Source organism: Rhinichthys klamathensis, unplaced genomic scaffold (assembly GCF_029890125.1).
Source record: "Rhinichthys klamathensis goyatoka isolate OS25496 unplaced genomic scaffold, OSU_Roscu_1.1 h1tg000103l_1, whole genome shotgun sequence".
NCBI lineage: Eukaryota > Metazoa > Chordata > Actinopteri > Cypriniformes > Leuciscidae > Rhinichthys > Rhinichthys klamathensis.
In genome coordinates, this window is record NW_026606642.1 from 6,229,261 (window position 1) to 6,252,467 (window position 23,207).

Genomic DNA, 23,207 nt, shown 5'->3' on the forward strand with positions numbered 1-23,207 from the left:
AGCTGATACTCAGACACTGAAGTTAGGCACGTCGTGACCTTCCAGATCGCAGATTTGGGTTGCTGGGCGCCAACATGTCCCGAACAACAACTCAGTCAATCTCCTATAATGCCAGTGGTTCCTTAACCTGTAACCAAGAAGACTAAAATACACACACACACACACCACACACACAGTAACTTCTATAACACAGTAAAATCTCACAAGCCCAGAGAAGTTATTCAACTCGTGATATTTAGAAGGAAAAATATTGATTAATACCTTGATTATAATCACTCATAATACATATACATTTAAACAGCAGTGGATTGTAAAATCCACACCCTACAACAGCAAAATATGATATAGATATCACACAAGAAGAGTGTTTATCTGGAAAAAAAACTTTATTTTTTGCCAAAAAACAAAACAAAAAAAATCTTCCAAAAACTTCCAAACTCCACAGAACCGCTGCGCCTCTAAGCAACATGTGGTGTTTTCTTATTGAATGAATCAGTATTTGAACGAATCGGCTGAATTAAATCACTGTTGCCATATACATAACAGGAATAACACCTGGTCATTGAAATGACTAAAAATATAATGGACTATTCGATCTCCCTAAATATAAATAAAAATGCATTTATTTCGACTCTGACTGTGTCAGCGTCACTGAAGTTACACTTACGAGCTGGGCCTGCTATGAGAAATTAAAAGGGCATTCGGCAACTATTTCAGCTTAATAAAACCGTTTAGAAATCATTTGGATGGTTTAATAACCTGTTCTGGTGAGAATAGTGACTTTCCCCGCTCCCCCCAGCGTTCCCAGGCGGAAAACTAACCTTGCAACATGAGGAATTAACGTCCCGGTAAGTTGGAAATAGGAAGTCTCGTGAGAAGCGAGAACAAGCGAGAAACACAAACTGCTTTATGGCAATTCGACATAAACACACGCCGCCCCGATGTATTACCCACCTCGGTAGACATACTCCACACGATAAAGTTGGCCGGCTCCGATAATAACAAATGCACATGAGTAGCGGTAGAAAAGGGGAGTAGGGCCCGCAAGTGAGTTTTTTTACGACATTGTTGTGAAATATACGCCTCACAGAGCTCGTTGAGAAAACATGCGACAACAAAAGTGAAAATCAGCGAAGAAATAGCTAGAGTTGCCGAATGCCCTTTTAACGAGGATCAAAAGCTAAATAAAATGCAACGACCAAATAGCAACAGAAATTATTTTCATAAGTATATTGTTTAATAGGTATATAAAAGATATTGACCAAAAATGTATGCACCTCTCGATGTAAATAAAATATGTTATTTCAATAAAGAGGTGCATTCAGTCTATGTCTATGGTCTGGACTCAGAGGTGCCAATTCATGTGTGAAATCCATAGGCTCTTAAGTATTCGCCTATTTAAATCCAAAAAGTTAAAGTAACAGATTTTGTGTGAAAATAAATTAAGTTTTTTAACATTAAGTGTTTTCTTTTATTTAAAAATATTATAAATGAATGAGGTGGCAAAGTAGCCTTTACCCCACACATGGGACAAAAGGCACAAAGTATGGATACAAATTTTGTATTGTATTGTATTTATTTATTTATCCCCGTAGGGAAATTGTGTTTGCAGCGTACACCCACACAACATTTGGCAAATTCACATTTGACATATTATTTACAATTTGAATACATACAAAATAATCTAATAATAACCTGATTAAGATATCCAGTCTGGCGTCTATTTATCTACCACTAGAGGGAGGATCATTTAAAAACATGATTGCTTGGGGAATAAAAGACAATTTAAACCTATTTTTTAAACATCTAGGGACACAATATCGTCGACCTGATGGTTGAAGTTCAAAAGTATAGGATAGAGGGTGCCTCTTATCATGATGATGTTGGCCTTGTTTAACACTCTTCCTTTGTATATACTCTCTAACTTTGTTCTTTTACTACCACCTTCCCCAAAGATCTCTTCTGGGCCTCAGGGGCATTACCACACCAGCAGATCACACAAAATGACACAATGCTTTCAATAAAAGTCCCATAAAACATCAACAATATTCTACTATGGACATTAAAGGACAGTCATTTCTTTAAGAAGTACATTCTCTGTTGAAGATTTTTACTTTTATCCCACTTAAGTTTATTGTCCAGCATTACACCAAGGTATTTATAATTTGTTACTAGTTTTCACTCATAATGTTTCACTCATATGTTTTCACTCAAGTTTTATAATGAAACTTCATTTGATTTTTTAAATTTGACTAAAATATGACTGTTTCTGATGGATTCAGCACTTTGGCCAACCAAGGTTGATTTTAACTTGGTCAACCATGATCGACCAAGGTTTATAATGAAACTTCATTAGATTTTTTAAATTTGACTAAAAAGTCAAATTTTGACTGTTTTGAGAAGGCATCAACTGAGATTCGTTGTGCATGCATTAACCGTGAGATTCATAAAACAGGACAGGAAGAAGCTCTTTCACCTAGAAAACAAACACACACGCACTATACCCTCTCTTCGTCTCGGAAGAAAACCAACCACAGCAGGTTTCAGTTTGACTGAACATTTAGAGTCTGCTATAGTCACAATGTGAGACAGCAGACACTACACTTTTTTTTTTTTTTATCAGACTTTTCAGTGAAAAAATTAAGAAAATGATAAACGTGTTTGCTTTGTTCTATTTGTACTGGTGGCGTCTGAATGGTAAGTTATCTTTTTTTTTTTGGCTTAACAGTAACATTCTTCACAGATGTTAAAAGTCATGGAAAATAAAGTAAATTGCTATGATGAATGTAGATTAATCCAGTGGAGACTTTTCTCCATTGTGCTACTTTCAAATCTGAGGCCCAGCTTGCATGACTTGGGATGGGGCCTGGGACCATTTTAAAATTCCCTGATATATGCAGGTTTTTCCTGACAGTGTATCAATGTATCAATGGTGCTTTGACTAGAAACTAAAGCTACATTTTGAGTTGTCAATTGTCCATGTGATAGTCAGTGGCCATCCTCAGAAGCGATTGGACATTAGGTGATCGGAAGCTGTTTAAAAACTGTTTAAATGAGAGTTATGAATGTAAAGCGGAAGCAATTCGTAAAGATTAATAAAACGTGCTGAGCATGAGAGGGAGAGATGTGAGGGCACACACGACAAGGCAGGCTAAACAAATGCATGAAATATTTTTTAATATGAGATATTTTTCATATACTTTATTGTATGATATACCAAAAATATGTGTGGGGTTGGGGTGGGGTGAGGGGACATTGCCATTTCTGTGGGTTTAAATGATCTTAATTAGCCCTGAACAACTACAAAAGCAATATACATTCATTAGTCAGAAAAAAATCTAATGCTCTAAATATTTAAGAATGGCAAAGTGTTACAATATGTAGGTGTAATTTTAATTAATATCATGGTCATATATCTCCCCTTTCATTTGTTTTTGCCTTTCTGCGGTTGCTCTGAGTGTTTTTCATTTCACAATTTCACAAAACTTTTTAAAACATCAGAAGTATCAATCTGTGTGAAATCTGTTTGTTCATCAGTTGTGTTTGGTGATTCAGTGTCAGTGATGGAGGGAGATTCTGTCACTCTAAACACTGATGTTACTGAAATACATAAAGATGATGATATACTGTGGAAATATGGAGCTGAAAAGTCTCTCATAGCTAAAATGAATAAAAAGAAGCAAAACTTCTCCACATTTGATGTACCTGATGGGAGATTCAGAGACAGACTGAAGCTGGATCATCAAACTGGATCTCTGACCATCACACACACCACAACTGAACATACTGGAGTTTATCAACTGGAGATAAGTGGAGCGAAAAAATCATCAAAAACATTCAATGTTTCTGTCTATGGTGAGTAGAGGTAATTTGTCGAAACTTTCACATATTCATGTTTTCTTAAAAAAATATTTAGTAGTAATTAAATTCAATCAACAGCATTTGTGACGGAGATTATTGTGATTATATAAAATATATTTTTTTTTAAAGTAAAACTCAAGGTTATGTCAATGGGATTTCTGGAGGACTTTAAAAAAGAAATGTGAAGCTTCCAATTTTATCAAGGCCCTTCCATTAATTCTTCTGTTACAAATTGTGCATCGGGTCTCTTACGAGACTGCTGAGAGCGACAAGCCGGTCTCCAATCTTAGCGAGGGGGAGCGCGACTCGCCACACCCTGCTTCTGTGTCTCACGTCTCTGAGCAGGACAGGGTTTGGGCAGGGTGGTCGACAGCCCCTTCCCTTGAGTGCGGCGAGGAATGAACTGGACCAACGTCTCTCTTTACCTCCCATAATCTGATGGCAACTGTGTTAACCGAGCCGCCAAACAGCCCGGTAGGTGAAAGAGGGGCATCGAGCAGAAACGTCCTGTCTCAGTCTTTCATGCCGTTAGGTTCAACCACAGATGTCTCTCTGTGGCGACCAGACCACCACTGAGCGCTCGCTTTAGTTGCATGGAGAGACAAATCTGTGGCTCAACAAAGCTCAGAGAACGACTCTTCGTCAATCAAACCTTCCGCTCTCAGCCTGGTACAACTGTTAGACCACTATATCTTGCAGCCTGAGCTGCTCCCTGAAAGTCTTTCCCCAGTGGGGAGGTTGTTCTGAACGGCTTAAGCGTTGAGAGTTGGTTTCTTTTCTAATACTGCAGACTCTTCTACCTGAGGCATTATCGTATAACCGCATGCCAGTTTCATTGGTGTGTTTGCACACACTCTTCATCGCCGGTCACACACAAAGTGTTCCCATAGCGCTACAATACGCACATCATAGAGAGAAGCTTTTGAAATGGAACCACGTTGTTTTGATGCACTGCTCGTTTTAAACTTTAGAAATGGTAAAAGGGTGCAAATATGTCCCACGGTCCGGATGGAACTAATGACGATCCACCATTTGAAAACCACTGCCCTAAACACTCACTCAAAACATTGAACTGGAAAATGTTGTGTAAATTTATCAATACTCCTCTTTATTCTCTCATGTTTTCTAGCTCGTCTGCCTGTTCCTGTCATCATCAGTAACTCTTCACAATGCTCTTCTTCATCATCAAATTGTTCACTGGTGTGTTCATCAGTGGTGAATGTGAGTGATGCGACTCTCTCCTGGTACGCAGGAATCAGTGTATTGTCCAGCATCAGTGTGTGTGATCTCAGCATCAGTCTCTCTCTACCTCTGGAGGTGGAATATCAGGATAAAAACACCTACAGCTGTGTGCTGAACAATCCCATCAGCAACCAGACCACACATCTGGACATCAACACACTCTGTCACACATGTGCAGGTACCACAGCACTGATGATATATGTGTGTGTTTACTGACCTGATCTCTGTCTTCTGTTGTAGATCAGACTGATGTATTACTCACATTAATGACAATCTTTCTTTTCCTCTCCTTCAGTTCCTCCAGTCTCAGTGTCTCTGATAGAGTTGATCTCTGTTGCTGTTGGATCTCTGTTGATTGTAGTTGCAGTCATTGGGATCTTCTGCCTCTGCAGGAAACGTAAAAAATCAGGTCAGGAGATCAAACAATTAATGCATATGTTAAAATATGTATCTTTTATAAGGCATCAATTTCAATATTAAATTTGAAGACTTTGTTGTTTTTAACATGTATGCATTATGTTATTGTTAATGCAGTTCAGACCCAGGAGAAAGACATGAATAATTCTGCATTGTGTAAACCAACAAGACGAAAAAAGGTAAGATCATTCTGTGTTGCAAGAAGTTGTTGATGTCAATTAATCTGTTCGAATTTTTGTGTTCCATATGCATCACGGTCAGTGAACAGATGTGGATGGTCAACCTTGTCACCTTCAGGAGGAAACGACTAGAAGCATGTTTTTATGTTTTATTTACACTATATTTTGCACTGCTTGCACTGTTTGCACTGCAGTGTTAATACTAACATACAGTATTTCCATTTTGCAGACCTATAATTATTATTATTTTTTTTTATTAAACAGCACGCAACCAATCCGCGGCTATACCAAAAACTTTTTTACTTTGTACTTTTTTATTTATTTATTATTTTTTTTAAAGTATTTAAACTGTTGCTTTTGATTGACTGTATATTTTTCCTTGCAGAAATCAAAGGAGGTCGTGTATGAAAATTTCACCCCAAAATGGTGATCATTTATTCACTATATTTATTTGAAATCCAAAAGTTTTTATCAGCAACTTTTATAAAAAAAAAAAAAAAATGTTTTGTCAGCATTGCGATTCTCTTTGTACACAGTACAGTTATACACTTGCATAGACGTATTCATGATTAAACACAATTTAAAGGAGCATTTCACCCATTTCAACATTAATCTTTATTGAAATTGGGTCATATATGTAGTCGAAATCTAAAATAAATTTTGAATTTGGTGCCTTCTTGACCGAGAAAAGACAGAAAATAACTTTAGGGCGCATTTGTATGTAAGACAACAACTCCCACAATGCACCACATTGCACAGCTCCGCAAGCCACTCCCACTAATCCAGAACAGAGCAAACATCAAAGAAATCACTATTCCGTCTACAAGGCTAGCTGCCACCAGAGTTTGAAATTCATTTCACACAAAATTTCTAGTTAGTTGGCAAACTCATTAGTGAATTACTCCTCGTTTGTATTTCTTTCTAAATGGTGAATTATTGCATGATACCGGGATGTTCAGTCAGAACATATGCGGAGCGAAACTAGGATGGTTCACATCACAAAACAAATGTCCGTGTCCTCGTCTGATTCAGAGATTTCGTCCTGTGTCCGTAGCGCACAGCGAGAGCACAGGCACCAGCAGTCCGCCCCAGCTCGAGCCAGTCCAGGCTACTCGTCCGCGACAGGCAGGTCTTCTGCCTCGGCTGCAGAAGCCCCAGCAGCCGCCTCCTGTTCCTCCATCACTGCTCTTCACTATATTGCGGCTCATAAAGATAGCCACGAACATTGGATTCGAGCAGCAGATTTTCAAAATCCTCTTCTTCCATATCATGTTTAGTTTCTTCCGTCATTGTCGTAACTTCCTATCTCCACAGCACTTATTAGCTTAGCTTCCAAACAAGATGGCGGATATTGATTTCTGTACCTGCAAGTGAAGTCCCACCCACTGATCTGTAATAGGTCTGTAGCGTGAGTGGGTCCCACCCCCTGGATAAATGATGAGCTAGTGTTTGTAGTCTTAACCCTTATACAAAGAAATGGGACTTCCTGCTTTTGATGACGCAAAATGACGATTATTACGTCATAAAAAGTAGGAAGTGGAACACTTAAATCCTTATTTCTACCCTCTCAGGGGAAAATAAGGGAATAAACCATGACCATTCAAAAATATGACTGGGTTTCTAGAGATACAAAGCTTAATGCAAATGGGTGAAGTGTCCCTTTAAACAACATATTAAATGCAACTTCTTTAGATATGTTTAGGCCTATATTAAGTTGCTCAAGGAAGGGGAAAAATGTTTAAAGATGTACTTTTCTAAATTTCTAAACATTTTAAATTAAAACTTACAATTGACAAAACATTTTCTTTTGCACTTAAATCTTAATACAAGAAATCATGCGCATCATAAATACCTTGGTTACACCGTGCTTGAAGTAGAAAAAAAAATACTGTGACAAATAGTAGTATAATTTAATTAAATGCATTTATGGTGATATTACGTAATTTTCATGTCAATCGTTTCACTTTAATTCAGCGCGTGCATAACAGCAAAAAATAATATACTCTGTGCGGAAACGCTAGAACAGTGTGAATGGCTTAAACCTGTTAAAGGGGTGGTATAATGCCCTTTTCTATGTTTTTTCTCTATGTCTATGTGAAGTTTTAGATCAAAATACCCCACAGATATTTTATATAGCATGTTAAAATTGTACATTTTTGAAGGTGACTAAAAACACAGTTTTTGTATCTGTCCCTTTAAATGCAAATGAGCTGCTTCTCCCGGCACAGAGGGTGGAGCCACAACAACTTGCACTTACACAGACATGCACTGAAAATTTCAAAAACTTTTAGAATTTTATATTCAAACCTGAGTCAGACAAAGAAGGAGAGACTCAAGAAGAAGACAACATTTCTGAATGGTTAATGCATTTATGTAGCTTGTGTAAACTCGCACTCGATTGGCCCAAGGTCCGGCATCAGACCAGCACGGAAGGTCTTTACGTGTTACTGTCTTTTCTCGCTGCAAAGTATTTTTGGTTAAATTCAATACATTTTATCATATGTATTAACTCGTTATTTCATCTGACTCCATAAATGAAAAAGGTTCTCTTACGAGAGGTTCTCTCGTACTGCGTAATATCTTACGCTAGGGGAAAACCTCTTTTCCACGAGATATTGAAGCCAAAAATTATTCTTAATTTTGAATTAATGTAAAACGCGTTGCAGCAGCAATGCAGACATAGGCGAGACGGCTTGCGTGCCTATTGGCTGCCCTGCGGCAACTGCAGCAGCCTATCGAGAGAGGCCCCAGGTGACGTCAGATCCAATGGGGGCGCTTCGCAATGCAATGCGCCCAATGGGGGCGCATTGCATCTGAAGCTGCTGGCCTCGCCGCCTTCAGTCGGCGTACCTGCTCTGCTTTCCGGCGTCTATATCCTTTCAAACTCTGCTGAGTGTGTGTTCACCGCTGCAACCCTCACTCTCACAAAAGAGCTAGCGTCTTTTTAAAGATGCCTTCTTGTGGCTCGTGCCGAGCCTCACTCAGCGAACGGGGACCGCCATGTAATCTGCGTTTCCTGCCTGGGTCACGATCATGCAGCTCTCGCGCTCACCGATGGTGGCTGCCATCATTGTGAGCTTCTGCCCATGCCGACTCTGAGGACTCGTCTGGCATCCTTCACCGAGCCTGCACTTCAACCAGCTGTAGTGCCGTGCCGCAAGAAGCGCGGCACACAGTGAGTTCCCGAGCCTTCTCCAGCCCGCGGAAGCTCGCCGGTTCGCCCGCCAGCTTCGCCAGCTTCTCCTGAGTCGCTCACCGACGAACAACGGCCACCGTCTGCCCCCGGTTCCACAAATCGAGGTCGACGAGACAGCTGTATCTGCGGAGGAGGCCAGCTGCTCTATCCTGGCATCGGACAGTGAGGAATGGGCGAGCTCTGTGGATCTCCCCGCCGCTGCCCGCGCATCGCCGGGAAAGCGGGCCAGCATCGAGACTGAACTCATGCGTGGCGAGCCTCGGCCTTGAGTGGGAGGCGCCCGCGCAGCCGGCACACAACAGACTGGACGGATGTATCCTGAGAAAGGACAGGGCTCCACCGCCGTCCAGGCCTGCGCCTTTTCTTCCTGAGCTTCACAAAGAAGTTGCAAAGTCCTGGAGCAACCCGCTCTCCGCCAGCATTCTCCGTAGTGGATGGTGCTAAAGAGCAGCCCACCTTTGCCAGCCCTCAGCTGGACGCCGAGCAAAGACAGCGCTGCCTTCTAAAGCTTGCCGCGCCACCTCCGCTATGCACGGTCGCGCCTACGCTGCCGCCGGGCAAGCTGTATCGGCACTACACTCCATGGCCGTCTTGCAGATCTTCCAAGCCGACCTCCTCCGCAAAATGGACGAGGAAGGAAGCGATCAGCGTGCCGGATCTAAGAGGCGCTACGGACCTCGCCCTCCGCGCCGCGAAATCCGCTGTACAGGCCTTGGGACGACTGATGGCTTCTCTCACCGTTGCTGAGTGACACTTGTGGTTGACGTTATCGGAGATGCCGGACTCGGTGCGCGCTGTGTTCCTCGACGCTCCCGTCTCCCCAACAGGCCTATTCGGACCTGCCGTCAAAGATCTCGCGGACAGATTCGCTGAGGCCTAGAAGACGTCACAGGCTATGAAGCACTTCCTCCCGAAGCGCTCTAGCTCCGCAGCAGGCCACCCCAAACAGCCGTCTGCTCGAAGCTCACAGCCGCAGCCTCCGACCGCCGCCGCTTCACAACGTGTTATAAGTGCACACGAATCAGTGTTCATTACTACACACAAGCACAGCCCACAACAGTACGGGGCTCGGACAAATCAAATTGACTTACGTCGATTGTGCATTAAACGTAGTGAATGTGCCCACAACCCAGTGCCCACAAACACTACAGTATACATGGCACGCGGTTTCTGTAAAAACGAAACCAACACACATTCAGTCAGCTCAGGCAGAAGGTGTTTTGAATGCAGTAAATGTGCCCGCTGTCACGCGCCCACATTCACTCACAGACATGCTAAAACCCACGGGTTTCACCCCGCTCATTTCCATGTCGCAAACTGCCATAGAGAAATCGAGCGCGGCCGGACCACCCGCTGTGATCAGCGCGCTCCCCGCCCTTAGATGCTGCAAGCACAGTGTTCACGTTACAACACACCAGGGCTCTGCGGCCGCCACTCAGTCGCGGCCAGAGCCCAGATCTCATTTTACCCCTAGCCATTCACGCGAATGCGTGGGCAAAACTTCCCGGGGTATCAGAATGGGTGCTGAACACTATAGAGAGAGACTATTCGCTGCAGTTCGCTCAACGGCCGACGCTCGGTCGAAACTATGGTAAAAAGCGAAGTAGCTCATCTACTTCGAGCCGAGATAGCTAAACTTTTGAGCAAAGGGGCAATATAGCCTTTATCTCAAGCTCAGAGCGAAGGGGGTCTATATAGCAGATATTTTCTGGTACCGAAAAAAGACGGGGGTCTCAGACCCATTCTAGATCTGAGACAGCTGAACAAAGTGCTTGTGAAATGCCAGTTCAAAATGCTCACGACCAGGAAAATCCTTGTGCAGATTTGCCAAAGGGGACTGGTTTCTTTCAATAGATCTGAAAGACGCGTATTTTCAAATACAAATAGCGTCACGTCAGAGGCGGTTCTTGAGATTCGCTTTCGAGGGCCAGGCATATCAATACACAGTCCTGCCGTTCTGCCTGTCCCTGGCACCCCGTACATTTACGAGGTGCATGGACGCGGCTCTCGCACCCCTGAAGCTTCGGGGCATGCGAGTATTGAACTACTTGGACGATTGGCTGATTCTAGCTCGATCACACTCAGAGCTCATAGAACACAGGACCATATTACTCGAACACTTTGAGAATCTAGGTCTCACAGTCAATTGGGCGAAAAGTTCGCTGTCTCCCAGTCAGAGAATATCTTTTCTGGGCACAGAGCTGGACTCGCTGTCCATGACAGCGCGCCTGTCGCCGGAGCGGAGACTAAACATTCAGCGCGCCGCGAAATCCTTCCGCTGCGGCACTATAGTCCCGCTCAAAAGGTTTCAGAAAGTGCTGGGTCTCATGGCCTCAGCATCTTCAGTACTACAGCTGGGTCTGCGCCGCATGCACCCGCTGCAGTTATGGCTAAAAGCGCGAGTACCACCTCGGTTGTGGGCCTCTGGTCTGTTTCGCCTCAGGATCGATCAAAAATGTGTCCTAGGCAAGGCAAGGCAAGGCAAGTTTATTTATATAGCACATTTCATACACAATGGTAATTCAAAGTGCTTTACATAGAAGAAATTAAAATAATCAAAAGAAATCAGAATAATTAAAACAGTTTAGAATAAAAGATAAAATACAGAATAATTAAAACAGTTTAGAATAAAAATAAAATACAGTACGAACAGTCGGACGAACAGTGGTACAGTGCTCATTCAGTAAATGCACAGCTAAACAGATGTGTTTTGAGTTTGGATTTGAATGTGACTGTAGGAGCACACCTGATCTCTTCTGGAAGCTGGTTCCAGCTGCGGCTGGCATAGTAGCTAAAAGCAGACTCGCCATGCTTAGAGTGAACCCTTGGTATTTCTAGCTGATGTGATCCTAGTGGTCTGAGTGATCTGTTGGGTTTATATTCAGTGAGCATATCTGCAATGTATTGAGGTCCTAGGCCATTGAATGATTTATATACCAGTAATAATACTTTAAAATCAATCCTAACTGTAACTGGCAGCCAGTGTAAAAACCTGAGGACTGGTGTGATGTGTTCATATTTTCTGGTTCTGCTCAATGTTCTGTTTAAGCTGCAACTGTCTTTTGGTCTGTTTGGGAAGGCCAGTGAGAAGTCCATTACAATAATCCACCCTGCTGGTGATGAAAGCATGCACAAGTTTCTCTAAGTCTTGACTTCTTGCAATATTTTTTAGGTGATAGTATGCTGATTTAGTTATTGCTTTGACATGAGTACTGAAACTAAGGTCTGACTCCAGAGACACACCCAGAGTCCTGACTTGATTTTTAGTTGTTTGACCCCTAGACTGAAGGTATGCATTCACCTTGAGAACTGCATCTTTGTTTCCAAACGCAATTACTTCAGTTTTGTCTTTGTTTAACTGAAGAAAGTTTTGGCACATCCAATTGTTTACTTCATTCATGCATTGGCACAGGGAGTCAATGGGGCTGTAATCGTTAGGCCAGAGGGCTAAGTAGAGCTGTGTATCGTCTGCATAGCTGTGGTAAGCGATTTGGTTCTTTCTCATTATTTGGCTCATTGGAAGCATGTACAGGTTGAATAGGAGTGGCACAGCGTTGCACAGCGTTTTGCATAGTGTTCCCCTAGCGTAAGATATTACGCATTACGAGAGAACCTCTCTTTAGAGAACGTACTCGGTTACTAACGTAACCTCGGTTCTCTCTAGTAGAGGGAACGAGTACTGCATATATTTGCCGTGCCTGCAACACGCTGGTTCGCTTCAGTGATGAAAACCAGATTGTATCAGCCATCGAGCTATATTTATAGGCCCAGGCCACGCCCGTTTCGGCGGGACGTGACGCAGTGGGCGCAAAGCGCCCCCATTGGATCTGACGTCACCTGGGGCCTCTCTCGATAGGCTGCTGCATTTGCCGCAGGGCAGCCAATAGGCAGGCAAGCCGTCGGGCCTCTCTCGATAGGCTGCTGCATTTGCCGCAGGGCAGCCAATAGGCACGCAAGCCGTCTCGCCTATGTGTTCATTTCTGCTGCAACGCGTTTTACATTAATTCAAAATTAAGGATAATTTTTGGCTTCAATATCTCGTGGAAAAGAGGTTTTCCCCTAGCGTAAGATATTACGCAGTACTCATTCCCTCTTTTAGAGAGAACCGAGGTTACGTTAGTAACCGAGTACGTTTTAATGCTATCCGTGCATCATTAAATGTGAGCGAATGTTTTACTATTCATTTTAACTCTAATGTAAATAATGTCAAAGTCAGTTAGAATAATCAAATGTAACAATTCATTATGTCAGGTAAATGTATTATAACAATTTCATAATCAGTTCAATGATAATCAATACAAAACTTCAAATGCTCTTGAATAAAAAGGAAAAAGTTTAACTCGACATTTAAGAAATACATGAAGCTAAGAGTTTCGGCAACTCTCAGCCAAACAGGCTGATCTGAGGTACAGAAAATCTCTGGTTGCATTTCATTATATAGACAGACCTCATTTCAAATGTAAACATGAGTTCACAGTGGAAATTCACCTTAAACACTGTTACTGGGGGCGACTTACTGGGGGCCTTACTGATAGACCATGCTATCAGTGGAAATTTGCATTGAGTTAACACCTTCTGACCATTTGTCTGTAAGTCACACCCTTCTGTGTGCAAGATATTTCTAAACTATTAAGAACTTTATTACCTTTTGGTTTACTTCTTTGGGAATGAGGCATTTGTACCAGTCGCACTGAGACATTTAAAATGATACTAAGCATGTATAAACTGCATGATAATTGTTCACATTAAAACCATAAGATTCTTGTGTGAGTTTGGGTGATCTCACCACGAGAGAGAGAGAGTGGGGGTCGAGGGAAAGAGATGTAGATTAGAATAATTCTTGCGTCTCGAATGTTGCACAAGAGTGAGTTCAAATGGTAATTTCCTTTGTTTTCTCAGAGATTAGCCGTCTCTAACAGTTCTTACAGTTTTTTCAGTCTTACACTTATGTGTATCTTCTAGTCATTGATTAGCATATTCTGTCATGATCTATAAATCACATTCCCGAGGGCAGGGTTCATGTCAATTTTAGGGTTAGTGATGTCACTAAGCCGGGAGGAATGTAGTGTAGTCCCTACCATCAGTTTGTTGTAGTCCTTAAAAATCAATTTGTTTTAAAAAAATAACTTAATTTGCTTTGAACTTTAAACTTCGCAGATGTTGTTTATGCTCTAACAGCGACATTACACACTAACTAAAGTTAGAAAAGTGAAATCATAACCAACTCCTTTAACATGAGTAGCCTACGGAAAACGGAGTATGAAACAGGCGTTAATTGTCAGTCTCTAACATTCTGCCTTCCACCACCTTTTGTGTTTCCCGGAAGAAAGTTTATCTCCATCGCGGTTAACAGTAGACTTTTGTGTTTGTCGTGGTTGAGGAGACAGTGACCATTGGCAATGCAACAAGAGATCAAACTTATGCAAATGATGGGCGATACCTAAAGGTTAGGTCACCTAGGCTACAATCAATTCAAATTTTCAAATCTTAAAAGCTATGCCCAGTCAAAGAAATAATTTTACAGCAACTTTAATAGGGTTTTCTGAAGCTACATAAAATTGAATTATATATATTTTTTAAGTATTTAAACTGTTGCACTTGATTGACTGTATATTTTTCCTTGCAGAAATAAAAGGACTCCGTGTATGAAAATATCACCCCAAAACGGTGATCAAATACAACATCTCTGCCAGGATGTTTTTCTTCTGACTCTGTTTTGCTTGCGCTTTTTATTTCATCTGTTTATTTTTTTCTTTTAAATCTTCACTCTCATAAGCACTATTGTTATGTCTAAAATTGTGTTGCTGTGTATTAGTTTAATGTAGTGGTGCTGAAAAAGCACAGCATTCAGAAACTTAACTAAATTAACTAAAGCTTAACACACAGAAACGTTATTAAATTTTGATCTCACACTTCACTGTTCTGGATCACTTGGTCTGCTCCTGTTTAGATCAATATAAAATTGAATATGGAATGCATAGTTTACAGTATCACAGATAGGCTAGTCACACACATGTTGTGGATATTTTGGCAAAATCGGCAAGAGCACATCATCGCTCTCTAGTGTCCAATTCATAAAATCACATCTCTCTAATAATAGTGCTGCTTTTACCAGATACAGTGCGCTATAAATAAATGTTTCTGTTCTCACAGAGGAAGATCTGAAAATATAAACTACTAGTGATGATTGCTTTCGAAACATGATTCATAAAGCTTCGAAACCTTTGTGAATCATATGTTTCGAACATTCAGACTGCCAAAGTCTTTTTTTTTTTTGCTGCCAAAGTCACATGATTTCAGTCAACGGGATTCCGTTACGTCATAACTGTGCGGAAATTTCAATGGTTTGCCGCTAGGGGTTGTCTACACATGATGTTTACCTGATCACGGATAGATTTGATACATTTCTAGACATTCAATTACACCTAATAAAAAGAAAGAGCTGTAGTTAAAAGTCTCATTGGTCTGATTAACCAATCTCTACATAAAACAAACACAACAAGTAGCCTACTACAATTTAATAAAATAACACATAGGCCTATTATAAAGACACTTTTTATTTAATGCTACTATACATGATTTGTTAATTGCCTTTAATAGATTACACCTTAAATAAAACGTTTACAATGGGTTTGTAAAAGGTGTTTTTATGCATGTTTGGACTGAATTTTTGCTGCATTTACACTGTTCTGACCAGCAGGGGTCACCAGCGTGTGGAGATTCGAGCGATTCCAAACAGTGAATCATTATTTCGAAGCAATGGTTCAATTGATTCAAAGTTTCAAAAAGCGTCGTTTCTCCGAAGTTCAAACACTATAATAAACTAAATAAGACAAATAATAATAATAATAATAATAATAATAATAATAACAAACTCAATTAAACACAGATTTGGTTTATTAGAATACAAATAGCCTACATATTTTCACAGAGTTGCTGCATTGATAGTAAATCACCCCAGAAGAACAGCAACACATTCCTGCTAAGACCAGAAGACAGACCTGAAGCTGTAATGATAAATAGATACAATTATTACAGATTGACTGTCTTTGATCCATATTTACTGTCATCACTTTCATTCTCGATATTGAGTGGCGCCATCTGGTGGGTTTTGAATAGCAGCATCTAAAACAGCATTACAGCACAATGCAACAGGTTATTTCAAGACTAAGAGTCGTGTGACATAATGTGAAAATTGTGTAATTTGATATGAAGGAGATATAGATGATCTCAGTTATTTTTTAATACTGACACGTTTCATTTATTGGCTCGATTTAACTAAATATTCAACCGTATTTTAACATCCTCAAAGGAACATGCTTTGAATTACCAAAGTATACCCATTAATGACAGAAACACTAAAGCACTTATTATATATATATATATATATATATATATATATATATATATATATATATATATATATATATATATATATATATATATATATATATATAAAACTGTGAAATATTTTTTTTCTACATAAAGATTGTGAGTAGGGAAATATGTCTGGAATCATAATGTAACATACAAACAAATAAAAAGAACATTATGATTCACACATTCACTCATCAGACAAACTTAAATTAATCTAATGGATGATCTTGTGCAATTTAACGAACGTCATATAAACCACATCCTGATTCACACCCCCATTCAATCAGATAGTATTCACAGCATATTTTCAATAAACCACAATAACAACAATTTCTCGGGCTTCAGCTGTTTTTGCGTGTTCTTGTGTTCAGGACTATTATTTTGAAGTTTCTCAAGGACTTTTAGTTTGAAATCTCTCTCTCTTCCTGTTAATCTGTTCCTTTATTACCTTTTTCACTCACTGGTGTCTTGGTTATTCTGTGTGTAAATATAGTCCTGTAGTTTATTTGAGCACCTGTGTCACAGGGTGTTTATTTTATTTTATTTACCCAATTTGATAAATGCCACTTGAACTAAATGCTTCAACTCTCTCCTTCCAACCAAGCTCTGATTGTTGTTTTTCCACAGGTGGACATTTTAAAGAAAGGACATTTAAACTGCTCAAAAGTTTTACAGTCTAAACTTTTGAGCAGTTAAATGTGATAATTGTGTTACTGTTTCTCTCCATGTGTCAAACAGTTGCACATCTTCCTGTTTGTTTTTTTCTCCAGTAGATTAAAGTGTCTAAATCTGATAATAGCAGCAGGACGGGAAGAAGCTCTTCAAGTACAAGTTAAAAACCCACATGCACTGAAAGCACATTCTCACCTGCAAGATGTTTGTCCACCCAACAGACAAAACCACATTTCTGTAGAAAAGCGACCGCAGCAGTTTCAGTCTGACTCAGAAGATGAACTTCAGTAAAACTGGCACTGTGAGGTGGCAGACGATTTTATCTATGTACTTTGGGTTTTTCCATTCACTCAAAATTTGGAAAACATATACATCCTTTTAAAATCACTAGTTAGGCTTTATGGCATTTCCAGAAAAGTTGCAAATACAGTTAAGAGTCTGTGATTTGTTAATTAAGTCAGAGATCAAGTGTGATGATTTTAGTCAAATTTAATTTTTTTAACAGCAGACAATTAAATAATAAATGATTAGTAAAGTGAACTCATCCATAAGCAGGATTAAACGTTAAATAAAGAAACAGTTGAAATTACTTTTCAGTTCCTCTTTCCTCTAATATTGAGCGGGCACTAAAGACACATATCCAGTTTTCATGTTTTCACACTCTGAGGTGTTGGCCCGTACACTGCAAGGTGTTCAGCTAACACTCGTTTACCACTTTCTTGAGATATTAGAGCATTTGTGGTTTACCTATCGGAAACTTACAGTATTTTGACCTCATCTAAACATCGAGTACAAAAGTTCACTCTCAATCAGCTACATTTGAGGCATAAAGATTAATAAGAGAAAAGTATTAAACATACATTTCAAATTATAATAATGGTAAACACATCAAAATGATAGTAATGAGAAACACATCAACATGATGATATTTCTTAAAATATGATATTTGATTAAATGATAAAACATAAGCAAATGATAAAACACAAGCAAGAAATATATATATATATATATATATATATATTTTTTTTTTCTGATTCATCAGCCTTCATTTAACTGACAAAAATACAAAGAAAAGATTTCCAGTGCTTTCATCGACCAACTTAATATTCATTTTGTAAATATGAACACATTTTGATTTTGATGGCTGCAACACACTCCCAAAAAAAGTAAGGACACACGCACGTTTACCACTGCGTCACATCACCTTTCCTTGAGTAACAGAGATTCACGTGTCATTAGTTGCTGAATTAGCAGATCAGGGGTCAAAGGTCACGCACATTCAACAGAGGTCTCCTGCCTTACACTACACGGACTGAGATGTATCTGGATTCCCTGAATCTTTTCACAGTATTATGTATGGAAGATGGTGAAACACCTGAATAATCCTGCATTGAGAAATGTGATTTTTGAATTGTTTGAGAATTCTCTCATGATATTTGGCACAAAGGGGTGAACCATGACCCATTGTTGGCGGATGCTTCTTTTTATAACCAAATATGATACCCTCACCTATTAGCAGTTCACCTACTTATTGTGGGCTGTTTCAAAACAGATGAACTCGTATGTTCTATAATCTTTTCTCTTTTATTTCGCTTCTGTCCTAACTTTATTTGAAGCGCGTGCAACCATCAAAATCCAAATTTGTTTATGTTTACAAAATACACATAAGTTGGTCAGTGAACACATTGACCAACTCTTTTCTTTGTACTTTGTACTTAATCGACTCTTTGTGAATTAAACGTGAAGTAAAAATGTCCCAACTTTTCTGAAAATGGTGTTGTTCATCCACAATTCAACAATATTTTTTTTACTTTTATTGTTTTGAAAGTGTACCGCCCCAGTGACAGCTTTTATACCTCTTTTTTTGAGTGAGTACCTTACAAAAAGCAAGTTCAATGACAAAAATAAGGAATATTTCACACATTAAGAACAGTTAAAGTCTTAATATCAGCAAGATGAACTATAGTATATTACACAAATGCAGGTTTGTGAAAGTAGGAGGGTCAAACTGTTTTGTGGGAGGATTCACACATCACATCAACACTTCTGCTGTATGTTTAGCAGAAAGTTTTATTAGATCAGACTCAAAACTATAGAACATGTTTCACATGTTTGTTTTCTGTTTATGCTGGTGGAATCTGATCGGTGAGTTATTAAAACATTTTCATGGCTTACTTTTTTTTTTCATTTCAGAGCAAAACGTTTCAACTGAGATTATTTCCATCTGCTGTTATGTATCTATGAATCATGAATATTGTGAAATCAACTTTGTATTCAGTATCTGTTCGAATTTTAAACGGAAATAAAATGTTGAATCATAGAAAATAATGGAAATCTCTACAGTGAATGCAAATGCTCTGGAGGGTCAGAAAGAAAAAAACTTAATTAAGTAGCTTTCAAATTTAAGGCCTTTTTTATTTTATTTAAAAACAAAAAAGGATTCATGAAAATATCCAGCACAATTAAACTTGTACTTTCAATCTGCAATGCTTATCATGCTTTTATTTTCAATAAATGATTGAACTTTATACATTGTTTTTCCTCCAAAACAAACTAAAGATTAAGGATGTGTTGTATCATAAGAATTAATCTTAAATCAAGATTTAGTTAATAAATCTGTAGCATCAAACTTTAAACTTTTAAATAAGCTGATTTACATTTAAACCACAAATTTGACTCTGGTGTGCATTTAAAAATTTACAAATGCACAACAGCACAAGTAGCTAAACTCCTTAAGGATGTTGCGTGACTGCACACATTGTTGCTGTTTTTGGAAATCTGTTTGCTTTGAGTTCATATCTGGAATAATGCATTTATGGTTTTAGCGTATTAAATAGAATGGAATATTTAGTATGAAAGTCCAATTATTATTACTGCTTGTTGGGTCATGTGCTTGTTTAAAATTGACATTTATAACAGTAATAATAATAACAATAATTATTGCATAAGAAAAGTAGCATTAAGCTATCATCTCTCCTTTTTTCATAAATGATGCGGCCATATTACTCCATTAACTGCTACATTAAATATATTTTTAGGCAATCCATGCTTGCTTGGGCAATGTTTTCTCTGTCTGCTTGATCAGTTGGCAGTTTACAGAAGCGGTTTATGAATACAGTTGACATTACACAAAAAAAATGTTTCTGAGTCAAAGGAATGTCCATATTGCAGTGACACAGCTATGATATTAACATTTAATTTAATCCGTATTGTTCTTTGTGTTTCGCGTTTCTGCTGCTGAACTGGATGTTCTCAACTTCACATGTAAATTATAAAATCTTCAGCTGATTTCAGGCTTTGTAACCATCAAGAGTATTCATCTGTGTAAAATCAGTTTGTTCATCAGGTGTGTTTGCTGATTCAGTGTCAGTGATGGAGGGAGATTCTGTTACTCTAAACGCTGATGTTACTGAAATACATGAAAACAACGACATACTGTGGAAATTTGGAGCTGAAAAGTCTCTCATAGCTAAAATGAACAAAAAGAAGCAAATCTTCTCCACATTTGATGTTCCTGATGGGAGATTCAGAGACAGACTGAAGCTGGACGATCAAACTGGATCGCTGACCATCACAAACACCACAACTGAACATACTGGAGTTTATCAACTAGAGATAACTGGAGCGAAAAAATCATCAAAAACATTAAATGTTTCTGTCTATGGTGAGTAGAGACGTAATTTATCTAAACATTTACTTATTCTATTTACATACATTCATACATTAAATAATTGTATAGTTTGAGCTGACAGACACATTCAGTGACCGTTAACGCACTAAACACTCACTCAACACAAAACTACAATTCACAACACCTAAAATATACTGACTGTTGTGTTCACATTTCTGTTTATTCTCTCATGTTTTACAGCTCGTCTGCCTGTTCCTGTCATCATCAGTAACTCTTCACAATGTTCTTCATCATCATCAAATTGTTCACTGGTGTGTTCATCAGTGTTGAATGTGTGTGATGCGACTCTCTCCTGGTACGCAGGAATGAGTGTATTGTCCAGCATCAGTGTGTGTGATCTCAGCATCAGTCTCTCTCTACCTCTGGAGGTGGAATATCAGGATAAAAACACCTACAGCTGTGTGCTGAACAATCCCATCAGCAACCAGACCACACATCTGGACATCAACACACTCTGTCACACATGTGCAGGTACAGCAGCACTGATGATATATGTGTGTGTTTACTGACCTGATCTCTGTCTTCTGTTGTAGATCAGACTGATGCGTTCACTCACATTAATGACTGTCTCTCTTTTCCTCTCCTTCAGTTCCTCCAGTCTCAGTGTCTCTGATAGTGTTGATCTCTGCTGGATCTCTGATGATTGTTGCTGGATTTTGGATCTTCTGGATCTGCAGGAAACGTAGAACAATTGACAAAGAAGGCAAGTATTACCGCTTTTAAATAAGTAATACAACAAATGATATTTTGAAAATATGCTATAAACCAGTCAACTGATTTGATCATTTAATTAAAATGATTCTCATAGTTTTGTTGTTAAACTTTATACAAAACCAAACTAATATGTGTAGTTATTCTCTGTAGATTACACTCATTTCATAATGCATCTCTATTTCTATATAATGACAACAAATGTCGCTCGTCTCACTCGCAAAAAAAAAAAAAACAGATTCTGCCTTTCTCAAACAGAATAAACTGTGGAAATGTAAAAAATGTTTATTTTTAATTCAAAAACTTAAAAAAGCTTTCTCAATTTTATGATCTTAAAATCTAAATGAATGATGACTTTTATTGTGCTTGTTTTGATTAAATACAAAGAATGTAAAATACTTTTGTGAAAGATCCCATTTGGTTTGAGTTATGTGTAAAGAATATCCCTCTAAATTTTATGAGGATCACACATTTTTTTAAAGTAACCTTTTGTGTGTGGAAAAAGTTATAGGCCTAATGGTAAATGCAATTTGTTAATGCCATTTTTAAAAACTGCAGTGTTAAACATTTATTTATTTAAGTTTGAAAGCCCTAATAATAACATAAATATTGTGAAGAACCATCTTTTTAAGATTGAATTTTGTGACTTTAATGCATCTATTCTTGTTCAAACAGAGACTCGTGAAGAAGAGATCATTTACGCTGAGACAACATTCGACAAAAGAAGCGCACAGAAATCGGTGAGACAACTGTTAATTTGTTGAGTATTTTTATAATTGCAGATGCAGATCAGTGTGCTTGTGTTTTTGACTGTATAATATAGCCCATTTCCACCATATAAGAAAAACAAAAATCCTGATCTGGTAATTCATAATTATGACAATAAATAAATAAATTATGACAAAAAAAATATTATCACGTACTAAATCGAAATTGTGATATGAAAAAGTCTAAATTATGACTTAAGTTAACAAAAACTTTTTGTCAAGATTACAGTATGACAGTAGACATAAGACTTAGTATTTCATCATTTAGAATTATTAATGTCATAATTTTTTTTGTATGCAACAATTTTAATTTATTATGTCTTAACTATGATTTACCAGAGCATTTTTTGTTTATGTGTTGGAAATGGGCTTCCATATTATAATGATCTATCACATAAATCTCAAACACAACAGCACCATCAGATGTTTAGAAAATGTTTATATCTTGTTACTTTGAAAAAAAACATATCACATTTATTATTATTATTATATCTTGTCTAATGCATCTTTTTACAGAAAGTTGAAGAGGACGATTGTGTGGATTATGCACCGATCGCAATGAGAAGATGATCGAACTTCAGTCTTTTTCTGAGTACAAGACCCAGATCGTCGCCCCTACCGTCGCATTGCGCCGGGTGTATGATAGGGCCCCTAGTCAAGGGTTAAGATTTAGGATTTGGGATGTTTCATCAGGAAATCACAGCGGACATGCAGCAGGATCATCCTGAAGGGGTTTGAATAATAACTAACAATGGATAAATTAAAAAAATCTCATAAAAACGTCAAAGGTGGAGGGTCGTTTTGTGTTACTGCTCCTATGGAACTCACTACCCCTCACTCTCCATAACATTTTGTCTACTTTCAAGACTGAGCTAAAAACATATCTGTGTATGTATTTTCAATAATGTGGCTGCATGTGGCCTTATGTGTGTGCATTATATGCATATTCGTAAAGTACTATGTAAAGCAACCTTGAGCAGTGTAAAGGCGCTATATAAATTAAACTTAACCTTGAAACGCAAGAACTTTTAACAAATTATGTTATAAGTATCCATTAGAGTGTTTTCATTTTTTACTCTTACAGTGCAAAAAGT

At 38.6% G+C, this 23,207-nt stretch overlaps 2 protein-coding genes across 2 annotated transcripts in view; one reads left to right on the top strand and one right to left on the bottom strand.

Annotated features, from left to right (window-relative positions):
- Window positions 1–23,207, bottom strand: part of LOC130087032 (uncharacterized) — a 282,385-nt gene that overhangs the window by 118,190 nt on the left and 140,988 nt on the right. The gene's annotated exons all lie outside the window — the stretch shown is intronic.
- Window positions 75–21,358, top strand: LOC130086989 (SLAM family member 9-like). The gene is made up of 8 exons (XM_056253191.1): window positions 75–129; window positions 3,538–3,855; window positions 4,991–5,281; window positions 5,399–5,512; window positions 5,638–5,699; window positions 20,816–20,886; window positions 20,979–21,106; window positions 21,225–21,358. The coding sequence occupies exons 1-8, from the start codon at window positions 75–77 to the stop codon at window positions 21,356–21,358; spliced, it is 1,173 nt and encodes a 390-aa protein (XP_056109166.1).

What these genes read in the sequence shown, in the direction of transcription:
- LOC130086989 (XM_056253191.1), top strand. Translation starts at nt 75, where the DNA reads ATGTCCCGAACAACAACTCAGTCAATCTCCTATAATGCCAGTGGTTCC. An exon ending in TGCCAGTGGTTCCTTAACCT is followed by an intron (nt 130 to 3,537) that starts GTAACCAAGAAG and finishes TTTGTTCATCAG; the next exon opens with TTGTGTTTGGTGATTCAGTG. An exon ending in CAGGAAACGTAAAAAATCAG is followed by an intron (nt 5,513 to 5,637) that starts GTCAGGAGATCA and finishes TTGTTAATGCAG; the next exon opens with TTCAGACCCAGGAGAAAGAC.